The 17823-nt window shown below is 62.0% G+C and overlaps 1 protein-coding gene across 4 annotated transcripts; it reads right to left on the reverse strand.

The window, feature by feature from the left end:
* Nucleotides 1-5794: 5794 nt before the first annotated feature.
* TNFAIP2 (TNF alpha induced protein 2) lies at nucleotides 5795-16150 on the reverse strand. 4 transcript variants are annotated; one of them, XR_005883319.1, is made up of 12 exons: nucleotides 13885-14486; nucleotides 13086-13725; nucleotides 11082-11196; nucleotides 10848-10970; nucleotides 10615-10715; nucleotides 10175-10273; nucleotides 9888-10011; nucleotides 9147-9269; nucleotides 8879-9034; nucleotides 8611-8732; nucleotides 6171-7322; nucleotides 5795-6137 (listed from the first exon to the last, which is right to left on the reverse strand). XR_005883319.1 is itself a non-coding variant. In XM_040975031.1 (12 exons), exons 2-12 carry the CDS (start codon nucleotides 14186-14188, stop codon nucleotides 7181-7183), a joined length of 2049 nt encoding a protein of 682 aa, XP_040830965.1. In that variant the 5' UTR covers nucleotides 14189-14214; nucleotides 16025-16150; the 3' UTR covers nucleotides 5795-7180. The 4 variants fall into 4 exon arrangements, 3 of the variants coding, with proteins under 3 accessions (XP_040830965.1, XP_040830963.1, XP_040830964.1); XM_040975031.1 differs by adding an exon at nucleotides 16025-16150 and having other exon boundaries at nucleotides 5795-7322; nucleotides 13885-14214; XM_040975029.1 differs by having other exon boundaries at nucleotides 5795-7322.
* Between the last annotated feature and the right edge of the window lie 1673 nt (nucleotides 16151-17823).

Raw genomic sequence — 17823 nt, forward strand, 5'->3', positions numbered from 1 at the left:
CCTGGCTTCCGGCTTTGGACTGGTCCAGCCATTGTGGCCATGTGCAATGAGAAGCACCTAATGGAAAATTTGTCTCATGCCCTAAATCTGCCTTTCAGATGAATGAATAATCTTTAAAAAAAAAAAAAAGGAACTAGAATGGCTGCTTCCTGTCTGTCCTGTTCTGGGAGTTTCCAATATCTGATGTACAGGTGACAGCTCGCCTTTGTCCCGGTGTCTGTCTGACACGCCTTCCCTCTCGGTCACCTGCGAGGGCATGAGCCCGCCGGGCACATCCGAGAGGTTTCTGTGGACTCGCAGAGACCAGCAGTGTGACCCCGACGCCTCTACCAGGCAACACGACCCACGAGAAACAGCCAGAACAAATCCCAACTTTTCACATGGACAGATTTTTCTTTTTTGAGATTTATTTATTTTTATTGGAAAGACAGATTTACAAAAAGATCTTCCATACACTGGTTCACTCCCCAAATGGCTGCAGCAGCCAGATCTGAGCCGATGCAAAGACAAGAGCCAGGAGCCTCCTCCAGGTCTCCCACACGGGTGCAGGGTCCCATGGGCCGTCCTCCGCTGCTTTCCCAGGCCACAGGCAGGGAGCTGGATGGGAAGTGGAGCTGTTGGGATTAGAACCGGCTCCCATATGGGATCCCATCACGTTCAAGGCGAGGACTTTAGCCGCTATTGTGCTGCACCCCTGTGGCCTCATTTTTAAGTCCAGGCTCTGACATTCTTCTGAACTGGCTTGTGGGAACAGGCGTCAGGAGGCCCCTGGGATGCCACATCACGCACTGGAACCTCTGGGTTCAAGTCCACTGCGCTTTGTAGCCAGCTTCCTGGTGGAGACTCGCGCCCTCCAGCCACAGGGAAGCTGGGGCCTGAACTCCTGGCCTGGCCTGGGCCTAGCTGTGCGAGTTAGGGTTAGTTAGTTAGACCTTTGTTTCTATCTCTTACAGATAAAAGGCAGATAAATACAAAGCAAATTAAAAAGAAAGTTTACTGAGATAAGAAGGAAGTTAATGGTATCTTAGTAAAGGCTCAACAAAAAGCAGGTTGGATTGTCTGACTTCCCCCAGAGACAGGCCGTCTCCCTCTCAACACCCACCCAGGGCCTCGCTGATGCTGTGGTCGGGGGCTGGCACCGGCACCCACTCGAGCGCCCACTCGAGCGCAGGGTCCACGTCTGACCCAGCTCCCTGCTAGCACACCTGGGAAGGCAGCAGAGCACGGCCCACGTGCCTGGGACGCTGCACCCGCGTGGGAGACCCAGAAAAGGCTCCTGGCTTTGGACATCACAGACATTTGGGGAATGAACCAACAGACGGAAGATTCTTCTCTGTGTCTCCTTCTATTGCTCTGCCTTTCATGTCCATCAATCGAAACAAAGCGAAAACCTTGTGATCTGATGATGGAAAATTCTAGAAATGAATAATTCATAAGTTTACTTTTCTTACAGTATGTTATTGCTTTATCAGTGATGTCCGTCTGTTTCTGCTTCTGTTGTCAGCGTGTGTGGACAGAACAGCCAGAGCCTAGAACTCAGAGGGTTTGGTGCTCTCAGGCGCCTGTGGGGGACGCTGCATTGTGAAACTTAACCCCACAAGAGGCTGCGCCCACCAACTCTACGCCAACAGCCGCCAGTTCCCTCCCAACTTTCCCAGAAGCAGAAGAATGTTCTATCCATTTCTGGACAATGTATGGGACAAAAGAGTTCCTGACAGCTTTATTGACGTGCAATTGACATGGCATGTAGTCAGTGAGCCTGCCTGTGTGTCCTTGGGAGTGTGGCCTTTGCCTCCTCCTGTCCCCATGACCCTGCCCACTGTCCCTGCTGCTCTACCCTGTGCCCGCTGGCCTGCCCTAAACCGGTCACTCCAGGTGCTGTCACTACCCTGCCCCTACAGAGGACCTGGCCCCGCGAGTCAAGGTGACCCCTGCACGGCTTCTCCAGGTGCTGTCACTACCCTGCCCCTACAGAGGACCTGGCCCCGCGAGTCAAGGTGACCCCTGCACGGCTTCTCCAGGTGCTGTCACTACCCTGCCCCTACAGAGGACCTGGCCCCACGAGTCAAGGTGACCCCTGCATGGCTTCTCCTGCTCTACCCTCTGGCATCCATACCAGGGACTCATGTCCCACAGAGGTCACGTGGAGGTGCAGCCAAGCACTGGAAACTCCCTGAAGGTCCATCAGAAACTCAACAATGCAGCCCTGTGCAGCGGCACCAGGAAACGTGGAAGGCCCCTCAGCTGGACGCGGGCAGCCCACGGAGGTGCTGAGGGAGGCCGGTCCAGAGCAGGTGCTGGCCTCTAGCTTCGTCCCTGTGGGAGGACACACTCTCCACCCATGACCCTGACCTGCTCTCGTACACTGCATTGCCCAGCCTGGAGGAGACGCTGGACGGGCACCTGGCGTGGCGTTGCGCCTGCGCCTCTGTGCTTCCTGCTGGCTCTGCTCCACAGGCCTTGGTGTGTCTCCAGGGTGGCCAGGGGACGAGACACTGACGGGTCCTGCAGCAGCTGCGGGCTGGCTGAACGTGGCTGTTTCGCACTGTGCCCAGCTCAGGTCCCGTCTCTGCTTCCGATCCAGCTCCCTACTAGGGCACCACGGGAAAGCAGATGATGGCCCGTGCCCCTGGACGCTTGCCACCCAGGAAGGGGCGTGGCGGAGGTCTGAGTGCCTGGCTGTGGCCTGTTCAGCTTCGGGGATACAAGGTACTTGGTGAGTGAACCGGTAGATGGAAGACCATTTTCTCTCTTTCAGACAAAACAAACCTAAGTTTATATAAAAAGCAGGAGGCAGCGTTGTGGCATGGTGTGTTACAATGCTAGCATCTCACACGGACGGGAGCTTGAGCCCCATCCAGCTCCCTTCTAACATACCTGGAAAGGCAGTGGAAGATGGCCACGAAGTGGAAGACGGGCCCCTGCACTCACGTGGAAGCCGTCCACGAAGAGCCAGGCTTCAGCGGGGCCCGGCCGTGGTCACTCTGGCCAGTCGAGGAGTGACCAGCAGATGGAAACTCTTTTTCTCTTCCTCTCTGTAACTCTTCTAGATAAATAATAGATTAAAAAAACCTCACTTCCTCTATTTGACTTTTGCATATGTCAACCATTTTTCTCTGTTTTTTTAAAGATTTATTTTTATTAGAAAGTCAGAATTACAGAGAGCAGGAGAGACGGAAAGAAAGATCTTGCATCTTGGCTCACTCCCCAAGTGGCCACAACAGCCAGAGCTGAGCTGATCTGAAGCCAGGAGCCAGGAGCTTCTTCTGGGTCTCCCACATGTGTGCAGGATGCCAGCACCTTAGGCCACCCTGCACTGCTTTTCCAGGTCACGGCAGGGGCTGGAAGGGAGGCGGAGCAGCCGGGACACAAGCCAGCGTGTATATAGGATCCCGGCGCCTGCAAGGAGAGGACTCAAGCCACTAGGTTACCATACCGAGCCCATTTCTTTTTCCTTTATCTTTTTAAGTTTATTTTTATTTGAAAGGGCAGAGACAGAGAGGTGCCTATGCATCTGTTGGCTTATTCTAGAGGTGCCTGCACAGTCGGGGGCACTCCCCGGAACTCCGTGCACATGCCCCGTGCAGGTGGCAGGACATGATATGGCCTGCTGCCTCCTAGCGTGCTCGTGAGCAGCGAGCTGGCATGGGAGCCCTGGGCAGCCTTCTGAAGCAGAGACTTATCCCAGTGTGCCACCATGCCTCACCCCGGTGCCCCTATTGCATGGTATCAATACCACAGTCACAACGTCTGGGCAGTCGGAGGGGACAGGGGACTCCTTGGACTGCGGCTGAACTTGAGAGCCTATCAACATAGCGGGCGATGGCTGACATGATGGCAGGTCTGTGGTAAGAGGATGGATGCGTGGTGTTTGGCAGGAAAACGTGCAGCCCTGCCCATGGTCACTGATGGCCACCATCATGCCCCACCTGCCAGGTCCCCAGCATCCCCTCTGCCTGTCAGGTCCCCAGCATCCCCTCTGCCTGTCAGGTCCCCAGTATCCCCTCTGCCTGTCAGGTCCCCAGCATCCCCACCTGTCAGGTCCCCAGCATCCCCACCTGCCAGGTCCCCAGCATCCCCACCTGTCAGGTCCCCAAGCATCCCCTCTCCCTGTCAGGTCCCTAGCATCCCCTCTGCCTGTCAGGTCCCCAGCATCCCCACCTGCCAGGTCCCCAGCATCCCCTCTGCCTGTCAGGTCCCTAGCATCCCCTCTGCCTGTCAGGTCCCCAGCATCCCCTCTGCCTGTCAGGTCCCCAGCATCCCCTCTGCCTGTCAGGTCCCTAGCATCCCCTCTGCCTGTCAGGTCCCCAGCATCCCCTCTGCCTGTCAGGTCCCCAGCATCCCCACCTGCCAGGTCCCCAGCATCCCCTGCCTCCCCCCACCATGGGGAGCACCGGGCTTTGTCAGCACAAGAAGGCAAAGGGGCAGGGCACCTGCCCAGTAAGGTCCACCCGCTCCGAGAGCCACTTCCTGCCACTGTCTCAGGCACAGCACAGTGGCACTGTGACCCACGTTGCCAGATCCCCCTCCTCGGGGACCATGCAGGTGGTGAGAGCACCTGGCGGCCACTGCCTCACATGTGACCTGTGACACTTGCCAGGCACTCCATCTGTCTCGGAGCCTCCTCTCTCTTCTCTCTAGACTCCTCCAACTTAACTTGGCCTCAGGGTCCTCTGCCTGCCCTCCCAGCCAGGAGCTTCTTTCCGGCCTCCCTCGTGGGCACAGGGACCACCCAAGCACTTGGCTCATATTCAGCTTCTTTCCCAGGCATGTTAGCAGGGAGCTGGATCCGAAGTGGGGCAGCCAGGATTGGAACTGGCGCCCATGTGGGATGCCAGCACTACCGATGGCAGCTTAACACACTGCTCCCAGTGGCAGCCAGGCCCGGGTCTCTGTAAAACCTGGCCAACTGCCTTGTCCTTCACCCCTCAAGGAAACGGGTTGCAAGTTTGTCAACTCTCCACCCTTGCCACACTGACTGCACAGCCAGCCCTCACAGCCCAGCACCCCTTTCTGCTCCAGCAGCAGGCACAGCCCAAGGGCCCTTTCCCATGAGGCCCAGGGGAGTAGCTGCCACCCCACTCCATCACCCCCCTTCCCAGGCTGTTCTCCCACCTGCAGGCTGTGCCAGGTTTGGCCCAGGGACCTCAAGTCCCCAATCAGTGGATTGCGGCTCCTATAGCCTCCCAGTATCAGCCCTGGAAGGGACTGCATCCTCCCACACCGCGAAGAAGCCCAGCTGTCCCAGGCTTTCCTGGGGAAGTCCAGGGCAAACCAGGCAGCAGGACGGGCCTCCCTCTGCTTGCTGGGCACCTCTGGGCCAGGCGGATTCCATGCCCACTGTGGGCCCCATACCACAGGAGCCTCTCCCAGTAGCGCAGGGCTCCGGGAAGGCACCCCACCCCAGACCCTTCACCTCCGTCTTCACACACACTGAGGCGGGTGCCCTGGAGAGGCCTCCTGGCTCCAGCTCCCGTGCTCGGGCCACGCGGGGCTCCCCTCCCTCGGACTGGGTGGATCCGCGATGCCGAGAAGGGAGGGGACTGCTCTTCTCTTGCCCTGCCTTCCGGGAAATCACACTTCCTGCTGGGTCCACACCTCCATGCTCACTGCAGTGCTGCCACACGGGAGGGCACGTGGCGGGGCCCTTCAGGCGAGCCAACAAAGCTGAAGTCCCAAGAGCCCAGCCTGGGAAGCAGCCATGTGCCCAGACCCCAGCGCTCAGCACCCCTGCCCTCCGCCGCCTGTTCCCATGCCCACCTTGCAGCTCCCCAGAGAAACCAGTCCACAGCCATCTGTGAACTCAACTTTAATATCAAACTATCAATCTCTGGTCCTGCCCAGAGGACACATGTACAAAAGTAGCACTTAGGGATATTAGCAACACCCAACAAATGTAGAGACCTGTGTGCGTTGCTTGGTAAGGCAGCACTGGGCAGGACCTGGAGGAGGGAGCCTCCTGGAACCACCCTCAGGCCAGCCCTGGGGGATGCAGCCTGACTCTGGAGGGGGGGGGACTCAGTTATGGCCATATCTGAACTGGTCCCTCTCACCTGGGGAGGGAGCCGGACCTTGGGGTAGCAGAGCCCCAGCCTGGACGGATCTGTTTCCCCAGGGTGGGATGAGGGATGAGGTGCCTTCGCAGGTGGTGGTGGGTGGGATGAGGGTACCCCAAACATGTCTGCACCCTGGTCCTTGAGCCTGTGTGACCCTATCAGGTTGCACTGCAAACAGGACTTACTGCAGGTGGCTTCCATCTGACCTTGAAATAGAGAAGGGCTGGGTTTCTCTCAGTGGACACTTGGGCTGGGAAGGCAAGCTAGCACCCCGGGGCGTGGTGGTGGGAGGGGCTCACTGGGCTGTGACTGGCCCTGACATGCAGGCCACGCAGAGCTGGACATGGTGGCCTTGAACAACCGGGAGAGCCCCGCCCTCCTGCCCCCTGCCTCGGGTCCTGCATCCACCTTCAGAGTGGCCAGCGGGTTTGTCTGTTACAGCAGCAAGAGGGAGCAGAGGCCACAGGCTCACCTGGCTCCTGCCCAGGCCTCTGCCACACGGTCAGGTGGCAGTGGGGCCTGTCTGCATCCGGGCAGGTGACCCTAAGAGGCCCTGGCCCTGGGCTCCAGGGCCACCTCAGGAGAGGCCAGAAGGGGTCCAAGCCTGGGGGTCAGTGGGCTGATGTTGGCTCTGCCTTTGGTGCACTAGGGGGCTCCTGGGGGTGAGTGGGCTGACCCTGGCTTTGCCCTCAGTGTCCCAGGGGACCCCGGGGAAGAGTTGCCCCTATCCTCCCCTTCCGGTTCTGTCTTCGACTCCAGACCTGCAGAGCCCGTCTCAAGCCACGCACACAGCCTGAGGGAAGCAGAGAGGGTGATGCTTGGCTCCGGGGATCTAGAGGGGACGCTGAGGACCACCCACAAGAGGGATGGTGCTGAGGCTGACTGTGTGAGGGCCCTGGCCACACTCTCCCTCCTGGTTCAGTCCCATGCACACTCCACCAACTATGGTTCTACAAGGACTTTCTTGGGCATCAGCTCGGGGGCACCCCTCAATGGTGCCCTTGCTCCACCAGAGCTCTGTCCAATTCCAGCGCCTATATGTCGGCCGAAAGGGGTTGTGGGGGCAGTGTGGAGTGGATGGCCCCCGGAGCGGCCTGCTCTGTGCTTGGTTGGAACAGGCCGAGCTAACCAACGTTGATCAGTGAGAACAGGGACCTGGAGGACTCCTGCACCCCCGAGTTGACGTCTAGAATGTTCCGGATGCTCCTGGCCTCACTGCTAGCCAGATTCCCCTTGATGGCCAGGATGGCGCTCAGGTGGCCCTTGCTGCATGGAGAAGTAGTGTCCTGTCAGTGGAGCAGGGCCCAGTACCCCTGCTCAGCGACCCCTGGCACCCCAGGTGACCATGACCCCCTTGCCCACCCCTGTCTCCTTGTCCCTGGCAGCAGCCAAGCTTCAGCCCTCTGAGATGGTCAGTTCCACCCGACCCCTAGGCCCCAGCACAACAGTTACTGCCCCATTGGTGAAGTCGGGACTGCTGTCGTTCAAGGTCTCATATGAACATCTTTATACCTTGCACATGCATTTCTTTGCCTGACAATGTCATGACTGCTGCCCCTCCACAAACCACCAGCTACGTGAAGCAGGGCTGAGACCTAGCTTGCTTTGTACTCGATTACATCCCAGCATCTAGAACAGACTGCCAGGTCACGGTTGGGATGGATGGGCGGTTGGATGATTGATAGGTTGGATGGATGCATGGCCCGATAGATGGGCGGGTGGGTGGATGGATGGGCGGATGGATGGATGCATGGGTGGGTGGGTGGGTGGATGGGTAGGTGGGTAGGTAGATGGATAGATGGATGGGTGGGTGGGCAGATGGATGGGTGGATGGGCGGATGGGCGGGTGGGTGGATGGATGGGTGGGTAGGTGGGTGGATGGATGGGTGGGTAGGTGGGTGGATGGATGGGCGGATGGGTGGATGGATGGTTGGGCGGATGGGTGGATGGATGGGTAGATGGGTGGGTGGATGGATCGGTAGATGATGGACTGATGGGTAGGAGGACAGAAGGGCCGGATGAGTGGATTGACAGAGGGGGATGTTACGAGCTGGTAGATGAGTGCGGGGTGCAGTAGCTCAGCCAGGAAACTGGACTGGGCTGAGACATGTCAGCCCCATGAAGCCCCCCCCCATGTCAATTCCCTGTCACATCAGGGGAGCCAGCCAGAAGACCCCATGTCTGGCTCACCAGACCCTTGGATAGCCAGAGGAGCCCTTCCCAACAGGGCACAAACTGTAGCCCTCAAGGAGCCCTAGATTGGGCGAGCGGTGGACACTGCTCTCCCGGGCCTTAGTGTCCCCTGAGTGTGAGGAGAGAGCAGGGTCTGCGGGCCTGACCACCCAGCTTTGTCCCTTTAACCCATCCATTACCCACTCTGGCACCCTGGCCACACCTCTTGAGCTCTCGGGCCCATCTGGAAGCCAGCGGGGAAGACTAAACGCACGGATCCTGGCACCACTCCCAGCACCATGCCAGGTGTGTAGCTGCGGGGCCTCAGCAGGGCAGAGCACCTGTGTCAGACCCCAGCCCACAGAGGGCCCCTCATCCTCACCTGAAGTCGGGGTACCAAGTGGCATACATGGCCACCTCAATCTTGATGGCACTGGGGTCTTGCAGGCGAATGATCTCAGCTAGGGTTGGCAGGGCGTGATGCAGCCAGGCTGCAGGGGAACCCTGCGGGCACAGCTCTGGGTAAGACACCCACACACACTCCGGGGCCCCGAGAGGCCATCCAGCTTCAATGGAGATGGAACGGGTGCCGGAGGAGGGTTGTCCCGGGCCCTGGGCAGTGCATGGGGGGCTCAGCGGGGGGGGCTCACGTTCTGAGTGCAGAAGCCGTGGATGAGCTCGGCATTGGCCAGCACGTGCTTGGCCAGCTGCTGCTGCTGCTCGGCCGTCTTCAGCACCAGGCGCCGCTTGCACAGACGAGTGATGTACTCCTTCACCAGGTGCAGGTGGACAGTCTCCATGAGCTCCTGGGGGCCGGGCCAGGGCGTGTGTCTATCCACACGTGTGTGTGGAGTGTGCATATGTGTCTGGGCTGTCCCTCCATCCCCAGGTGGCACCACCAGCCCAGGGCCCCCTCACCTCCCGGAAGCAGTCGTGCAGCTCCAAGAACTCAGGCAGTCTCCCCACCATGGTGCCGAGGATCGCCTCCAGGACCTCCTCGGCCGCCGCCCAGCGCGTCTGTGTGAGCCTTTTGAACAGCGGCTGGCAGAGACGGGCAGGAGGTCTGGTCACGCTCAGGACAGGAAGTGTCACCAGTCACAGACGGCACGGATGCCAGCGGCCCCGGGGAAGCCGGGCAGGACAGCACAGGTCCTGCTCGCAGACAGGAAGTGGAGGCGGGTGTCTGGCCCCTTCTGCAAGGTTACTCAGCTGTGGCAGAGCCAGGACAGCTGGTCTGCCAGCTCCGAGGCCTTTCCAGTGCCTTCTGCTTACATAAACAAACTTCGGTATAAACAAGGCCTTGCGTTGCCTGGGTCAGTGAGGGCTCACAGCTCGGGCCCCTCGTTTCCAGGGATCCTGTGTTACCCTGTGCTGTCTCTAGGTCCCAGCCGTTGTGTTCCGGGCTGCAGCTGGGGGAGTTGGCAAAGGGGAACCCTTGTGGGCTCTGGGCTGGTCTGGATGGGGCAAGCTGTCTGGTTCTGGGGGGGGAAGGCAGGGGTGGGTCAAGCCAAATTGTTAAGGACAGACTGATTGCCAAGGTCAGGGGCCCTCCAGGACCCCCAACCTCCCATTGGGAACAGGTCCTGTGTGCCCTTTGCCCCAGCTATCCCCCTTCCCAGTCCCTCCCTTCCAGCTCCTTGCCCATGGAGAGGCCCCCACCTTTAGTTCCAAGAACAGGGTCTGGAGCAGTGCGTTAAAGCCACGGCCCTTGAGCTCGTTCAGGGGGGCCAGCAGGTGGCTCGGGGGGTCCCGCGGGATCTGCCAGTTTTGTTCCATGGATGTCCTGGAATGTGGAGCAGGAAGGTCACTCAGGGAGCCCATCTAAACACGAAAACCTTCCATGGCTGTGCGGTCCAGCTGGGGATGCCCACATCGTACGGGTCCCATCATGCACCTGACGGTGAAGGGCCCTCACCCCCCCATCCCCACCCCTCCCAGCACCTCACCGGAAGGACAAGCAGTTGTTGATGTTGGCCATGACATTGGCCCTGTAATTCCTCAGCTGTCTGCCTTGCTCCAGAAAGTCATTAAAGCTGGCCTGGTAGCTGGCGCAACAAGAAGGGATCCGTTCAGCTCCAGCATGTATGCCAGGGCCAGAGCAGCTACCAGAAGGTTCTTCCGGTGCGCCTCAGCCCCCGCCAGCAGCCCAGGAGAGGGCAAGAGGCCCTCAGGGGCTGGCACTGCCAGGGGTCCTCAGGGGTGTGGGGGGCAGCAAACAAGACTAGGGCAGTCGTGAGGAGGAGGGACTCTCAGTCCCCAACAGTACACTGTGGATCCAGAAGCTCCCACACTGCTTCGGTAGAGCGTGGATGACCCGAGGCTCTCGGGGCAGGTGGGAGGGCCCACCATGGAGCAGCCCCGTCCTAAGCACTGTGGGCACACACACCTCTGCAGGAAGTTGGTCAGCTCCGCCAGCAGTATCTGCTTCATCTGCGAGCCCAGGTCAGGGGTGATCCTCTCGGCCTTGGTCTGGCCCTGGGAGACGATCTGGGGGTTGGGGGGGAGGGCAGGGGGAGGTGAGCGAGGCTGGAACTCAGGGCACTGGGGGTAGGGGACGGGCATACAGGCAGCGATGAGTGGACGTGGGGCCCCGCCGGTAGAGGCATGGGACTGTGGTACCTGGAGGACGTCAATGGCCAGCTCGCTGTGGCAGCGGCCGTCCAGCCTCTGGGGGGCCGCATCCTCGGCCCAGCGCTGTGACTCCACCTCCAGGGCGCGGGCCATTAGCTCCTTCATGTTGGCCTGCGGGGTTGTGTGTGGCAGCACCCACCACACGGCTCAGCTCAGTGGGGTTGCACGCCGAGCTCCTGTCCAGCCCCGTCTCTTGTCCCTCCCAGCCACTGGGAGACTCACCACCTCGTTGGACAGGAAAGTGGCCTCCAGCAGCTGGATCTGCCTCGGGGGCAGGAGGCTGCCCAGCTGTAGCTCCTGCAGCTCACCTGCCAGCTTGGGGCTGCTCAGGATATCGCTGTGGGCAGCAGGAGGCTGGCGTGAGGAAAGATGCCTTCTCCATCAACAGCCCCTCGGTGCCCTCTTGGGGTTGGGTGTCACCAGCCACACTCCTGTTCCCCAGGCTCCCCTACATTGCCTTGGGAGCCACCGGTGTCAGCAAGCTTGGTCCCTGGCGGCCACTACTTCTGGCCTGGCTCATTGTCGGCCTGCCCCTCTGCCTGTCAGCCCTGCTGTGCCTGGGGGTGGGCTGCCGTGGGCAGGATGGGTGCCCCCCACTGGCTCCTCTGAGGTGTCTTCCACTGTGGTGCCTGTTTGTTGTAGGCACGATGTCGCAGAGCCCCCAAGTGACCTGCGCCAGCCTTCACAGGTCTGAAGGCACAAGGAGGACCCCATCCCAGCTTCCATATGAGCTCCAGTTCATGCCCTACTAGCCGCACTTGATTCAGCTCTCTGCCCATGGCCTGGGGAAGCAGTGGGAGACAGCCCACGTGCTTGGGCCCCTGGCACACATGGGAGACCTGGGAGGTGCTCTGGCTCCTGGCTTTGGCCTGGCATAGTACCAGCCATTGCTTCAATCTGGGGAATGAACCAGTAGATGGAAGATTCTCTCTTTCTCTCTCTAATATGTAAGAATCTTTAGGAGCAGGACCCTCCCTGCCCCTCAACCAGGCTGCACACAGCTCTGCTCCCCACACATCTGGCCAGTCAGGCCTAAAGTGTCTCTCTGGATCACAAACCCCGGTGCAGGGCTCCCAAAGGCCTTGGTCTCCTGCCTTGCTGACTGCTCTGGATCTGAGTGGGAAGGGTGTGAGATGGGCAGAGGGGGTGCGTTGGTGTGTAAGGACCAACATATAGGAGCTGGCCTCCCCCTGCACCCCTGCCCTGGGAGCCGCTGACCCTTTGCCCACTGCCCACACCCCACACCCCTGCCCTGGGAGCCGCTGACCCTTTGCCCACTGCCCACACCCTGCACCCCTGCCCTGGGAGCCGCTGACCCTTTGCCCACTGCCCACACCCTGCACCCCTGCCCTGGGAGCTGCTGACCCTTCACCCACTGCCCACACCCCACACCCCTGCCCTGGGAGCCGCTGACCCTTCGCCCACTGCCCACACCCCACACCCCTGCCCTGGGAGCCGCTGACCCTTCGCCCACTGCCCATACTGGCTCTGCCTGAGTCTTCCTGCCTCAGGTTGGCCCATGAGCTCCCACAGGCCCCAGTGGCACCTGGGGGCTCCCCAAACCCTCAGGTACTGTCTGCACAGCTACAGACCCCGCACAGGGGTGCCCTCGAGGCTACCCACCTCACCCTGCCTGGTGACTGGGCATCTCCCTGCCTCCATGGCAGTTTCCCATACAGCTCCTGTGACATGTCTGGCTGGCTCAGGAACAGGTAGAGTTGGGGTCAAGTAGGGCATGCCTGAAGCTGGAGCAGCTATGGCATGGAAGGACTCCCTGGGCACGGGCAACTGACCTCCCACCTGAGGGTGCCAGACCTCGTGGCCCAGACACCCACCGTGTGGGCTCATGAAGTGACCCTGCTCAGCATGCTCCGCTCCATGCTCCAGCCAATGCCTGGCTCCCAGAATGCCCTGGCTCAGCGTCCCAGCGCAGGCAAGGACGGGCGCCATGCGCCCCGCCTGCCACGTGCCTCCCCAGGGGCGTCCTGACCTCCAGGCACCTGCTCAGCACCCTTCACTGTCAGGCGCAGCCTCTCCCCAGCCTGCAAGCTGACACAGGAAGCAGGGAGACGTTTGCCTCGGCCCAGGCCTCAGTCTCCCCAGCTGGAGAGTCTGGCAGGAGCCCAGGAGACAGGGCTTGGGTCAGCACCCCCGCAGGAGGTGAGGGGCACATGACACAAACCGCCCTTGGAGCTCAGAGCCTCCACCCTTCCAGCCACCACTCACTTAGGATAGAAGTTTTGCACCCAGACCAGCAGCATGTAGGTGTCCCGCTCACACAGCTCGAACTCTGTCAGGGCAGCCAGGTGGGCAGCGAAGTGCTCGTGGTAGCTCTGGGCGTAGGTGGCCACGACGCCGAACTCGGCGGGGAACACCGGCTTCAGGCGCTCGGCCACAGTCTCCAAGTCCTCCTTCATGGTGCGGCCCATGTGCAGGAAGGCGCTCTCGGCCTCCGAGCGGCTGTCGGTGCTGCCCGCGGCCGGCCTCCGGCCCAGGCGCTCGGCGGCCACCTCGGCCACGCCGCGCCGCCACAGCTGCAGCCAGCCGCGTGGGCGCGTGGGCGCCAGGGCCGCCGCCCCGGGCGCAGGCTCTGCTGCCACCTGCGCGTCCTCGCGCTCCTGCTCGACCAGCACGGCCAGCGCCAGGCGCAGCCGCTCGGCCGGCGCGTCCAGCGGCCGCCGCAGCACGCCCAGCACCTGGTCCCGCAGCAGCACGTACAGGGCCTCCACCTTGCTCTGGCGCCGCACCAGCTCCTCGGCGCTCGTGCCGCCCGCAGCCGCCGCCGCCTGCAGCTCTCGCTCCAGCGCCAGCAGCGGCCACGCCGCTTCCAGCTGCCCGTGCTCCAGCGTCGCCTTCAGCTCCTCCACTGCGGCCCCAAAAAAACCGTATCAGCGTCGGGCACGTGCCCGCGGGTGGCACTCCCAGGCTGGCCGCAGACGCCCCTCCCCGCCTCCTCAGAGGAAGGCTGAGCTCCCTCCACGGTGCAGAGCCCTCCCCAGGACCCCGGGAGCCCCTTCAGGCCTACCCGTGGGCGGGGGTCCCTGCAGCCCCGGCCTGGCCTGGCCAGTGGACTCGGCGGAGCTGGACTGGCCCTGCTTCTTCTTTTTCTTCCCTTTGCTGAACACGCTGAACATGCTGGCCAGCGTTCTGGGCTTCTTCTTGGCTGTCCGCTCCTCCTTGTCCTGGGGCAGCAGGTCCCCGGAGGAGGCCTCAGACATGGAGGCTTCTGATCCGGCCTCGGAGGTGGAGCGCAGCTTCTGGGGGCTCCCCAGCAAGTCGAGGACTCCTGGTACAGACTGCTGGCCGAGAGGGTCTCGAAGGAAGGTCATTATCTTGAGCACCCCCTGGCGTGTGCCTGCAGGGACAGGGTGGGCAGCAGGGTCAGCGGTCCCTCTCCACAGCCTCTTTCCTCCTGCCCAGCTAAGCACCAGACCCTTGCCCACCACTCTCCAAGCTGATACCAGCCCCTCCCCCAGAGAGGCGGCTAAGTGAGTTCCTGCACCCACACACGGGATCAACGAACCAAGGCTGGAAAGCACCTGGGAGGCATCCGTGGGTGACCCCATCACCAGCAGATACTTTGGGGGGGACAGCCCCACTACAGTGAAGGACCCATTCACACCGTAATTGGCACCCTAAGTTAGTCAAAGGACACGGGCCAGGGCGAAATGCCACACATTTACCCACGGGCCTGGTGTACCCATGCACTTAGGTCTCTGAGGGTACTTCCTGGACCCCTTACCCTCTGTGTGGAGAGCAGGAATTGGGAGGAAGCCCCTCCCTGGATCCCACACACCACAAGAAAGAGGCTGGGTGCCACCTGTTGTCCCTTGGGACGAAGCAAGGCCTGGGATAAAGAATGACCATGGTTAGGCCAGGGCCCCCAGATGCCTCTCCAAGGCCAGGCCCCAGTCTCTGGCTGTGGAGTCACGTCACGGGGGGACCCCTGCGCAGAAACAAGGGGAGCAGAACCTAAGTGCTTTGCCCTGCGTGAGGTCTGCAGAGACCACAGCGACAGCAGCAAAAGGCACAGCATGGCCAGTGGGTGTCAACATCACCAGTGCTTCTCGTTTCTCTGCCCTTCCTGGGCACCCGTCCCTCTTCCTCTCCTCCACCCAGAGGGGGCTCAAGCTTAGCCTGAAAGTGCCTCTGGTCAGCAACCTGGATGTGATCCGGATCACCTGCTGCAGAACCCAGCCCATCCTTCTCCAGGTCCCCTCCCCGCGCCGCCTTCTCAGCTGTACCCCTCCAGATGCCCAGGTCCCTGAGGGCAGACAGAGCTGGTGGGAGCCACCACGGAGACCCTGGCTGACACGCAGGGCAGGAGCAGGCTGGGCTGGGTCTCCACCAAGAATAAACAGGCAAGCCCCTGATGACTCAGGCCCCAGGAAAGCTGTGGCTGCAGGGAGAAATGCTTTGCTCCAAGCTCTGCAGGGGTGGGGGCTAGGGCTGGTCCTCATCCCTTGCCCCCCTCTCCACCCTGCTCCCAGGAGGGGCTGTCCCACACCCCACAGCTTGGTCAGAGCCACTTCTTGGAAGCAAGACGGCTGGTGCCTCTCCCTGCCCCCTCTCCATCTGCCTGCACCCGGGTGCCAGTTGCGCTGGGAGTTCCGCTCTGGATGCCGTGATCACCAGGGGAGAGGCCGCCAGGCAGCCCTGCCCTGCCCATGCCCATGCGGCATGCCTGCACCTCTTCCCAGCACAGGCCCCTTTCGTGCCAAACATCCACAGAAGCTGGTCTGACAAGTGGGGCCCCACCACTGTCCTCCTGGGGAGCAGTTAGGGGAAGGAAACAGGGAGGGGGCTGCCTTGTCTGAGCAGCCCCTAGCGGAGGGAGCTCCCAAGCGTGTCCTCCAGGGCTGCTGCAGTAATGGGAAGAGAACTGTGTGGGCTCTGCTGGGCCTCTCAGCAGCGCGCCCCTGGGCACTGGGCACGGCCTTCCTGCACAACCTCAGCTTTCCCCCCGGGCAGCGGCAGGGACTCAGAGCCCGACCCTTGCGCCGAAGGAGGCACGCACGGGTCAGCTGGGGCACCCATGTCCTTGAAGCCCCGGAACCACCGGCCTCGACGCCGCTCTCGTCCCCTCCCAGCGTCCCGTGTCCCCCTGGGGCGCCGCGCCCTGCCCGCGGGCAGCCAGCCGGCCCGGAGCGCGCGGGGTCACTTACTGCATCCAGATCCGGCCGCCGCGCACCGGGTCCCGCACGGCGCCGCCTGAAATAGCCGCAGGCCCCACCCCCGGCCCTGCCCGCCCCGGCGGCCGCGGAAAACCCGCGGGCGGAGGCCCAGCAGCCGGAGCGCGGCGCCCCAGCAGGCGGGGAGCAGGGGCGCAGACTCCCCCTGCCCCGCGCGGCGGGGCCGCCCGGGGTCCCCCGACGGCCTCTGATTGGCCGCCCGGGAGGGGCCGGGCGCCGGGCGCCGCCTTCTCGCGTCACAGAGCGATTCCTGCCGGCTCCCACCCGGGGCCGGCGGGCTTCCTGGAGGAGGCGGAGGGGCGCTGTGACCGACTCAGGCCCTCGGGGCTCGGACTGGTCCCTGCTTGCCCGGGGGGCCAAGGAGCCGGTCACGCACGCACCCCATCCCCAGCCCCGGTCTGGGCCTCAGGAAGGCAGAACCCACCGAGGGCGCCCATGCAATTCTCCTGCCCCCTTGTCACATCCTAGAAATTCCTGCCCTCTGGAAAGTTCCCTGACACTCAGGAATTTCCCGGGCGGGCACCAGCTTCCCTTTCTGGCCTCTGCTCCTCCTCCTTTTGTTCCCCTCCTCTCCCATCTCCTCCCCCCATCAGCCTAGGCACACAGGCCTTTGAGGTTGGGAGGGGCTGCTGAGGGGGTGGGTGCCTTCAGGGGGTGCCCGTTGGGGTGAGGACCTCCTCTTCTCGCTGTGAGCCAGGTGCCACGCCGGGTTGATCTCCACTGCCCGCCACCTGCCCTGCCTTGTGTGTGGGTGGGGGGGCTTGCTGGGGGCACAGCGCAGAAGGGCCCCTGGGTGGCAGCTACACGGTGGGAGGGGGCTGCCAGAGGGGTCAGCTGGACCCAGCAGTAGGGACAGGGTCTTCGGGAGGGGCTGGTGGTCTGGCAGTGCCCACAGGGATGGCCAGGAGAGCTGTAGGCACCAGGGTGTGAGAGGCCCTGGCAGCGCTCTCCAAGGCGAGTGTGGGGCTGGGAAGCAGGGTCCACTAAGGTGTTGACATCCTCTGACGGCTCAGACGTGGGCAGGACTGTTCACGGCTGCCCCTTCCGCTGGCCTCTCCCCTCCAGGAGCCCCCACTTCAGGGGTGGCCTTTGGGTGGCGCAGCAGCTGGGCCACCTGATTCCAGGAGCGCGGGAGAGCCTGGCAGGTTGCAGGCTCTTGGTTCTGACCTGCATTGAGTTTGGGAAGTCGGTCACTGGATGGGGAGCCCTATCTTCCTTTAAATAAAATGGAAATGCAGATTTGAACTGGCAGGGGAGGGCTGGTATGGTGGCACAGCATCCATATGGTAGTGAGAGTTCAAATCCCAGCTCTGGACTGTCTGATTCAGTTTCCTGCTAGTGTGCCAGGAAAGCAGCTGATGACTCCCAGAGCGCTTCAGTCCCTGCCCCCACATCGGAAGGGGTTGAAGCCCAGGTTCCTGGCTTCAGCCTGGCCTGGCCCTGCAGCTATTGGGGGAAGGAACTTTTTCTGTCAGTCTTGCAAGCAAATCAATCATATACATATGTCAAATGTCAAACACATCAATAAGATACAGCAGGTCCCGGTCCTTGTCCAGGGCCCAGGGCGACACTGCGGTTCCCCAGGTTCAGGCCCAGCTCAATCGGGAATGGGACCAGAGCCAGAGGCCCTGCTGCTGCCTTCTGGCGCATCAGCTGCCCGCAGAAGGCCAGGACAGCACCTGCCACGGCCACCCCTCCTGTGGCGCTCCCACACCAGGGCACCCTCCTAAAACATGACTCAGGGTTGACAGCCCACGGCCCCTACTCCTGAC

Source organism: Ochotona curzoniae, unplaced genomic scaffold, assembly GCF_017591425.1.
Source record: "Ochotona curzoniae isolate NIBS_2020 unplaced genomic scaffold, NIBS_Ocur_1.0 contig_2688, whole genome shotgun sequence".
Classification (NCBI taxonomy): Eukaryota; Metazoa; Chordata; class Mammalia; order Lagomorpha; family Ochotonidae; genus Ochotona; species Ochotona curzoniae.

What these genes read in the sequence shown, in the direction of transcription:
- TNFAIP2 (XM_040975029.1), bottom strand. Translation starts at nt 14,425, where the DNA reads ATGGGGTCACCCACGGATGCCTCCCAGGTGCTTTCCAGCCTTGGTTCG. An exon ending in GTGCAAAACTTCTATCCTAA is followed by an intron (nt 11,197 to 13,085) that starts GTGAGTGGTGGC and finishes TGCTGCCCACAG; the next exon opens with CGATATCCTGAGCAGCCCCA. An exon ending in TGCACGACTGCTTCCGGGAG is followed by an intron (nt 9,035 to 9,146) that starts GTGAGGGGGCCC and finishes CCCGGCCCCCAG; the next exon opens with GAGCTCATGGAGACTGTCCA.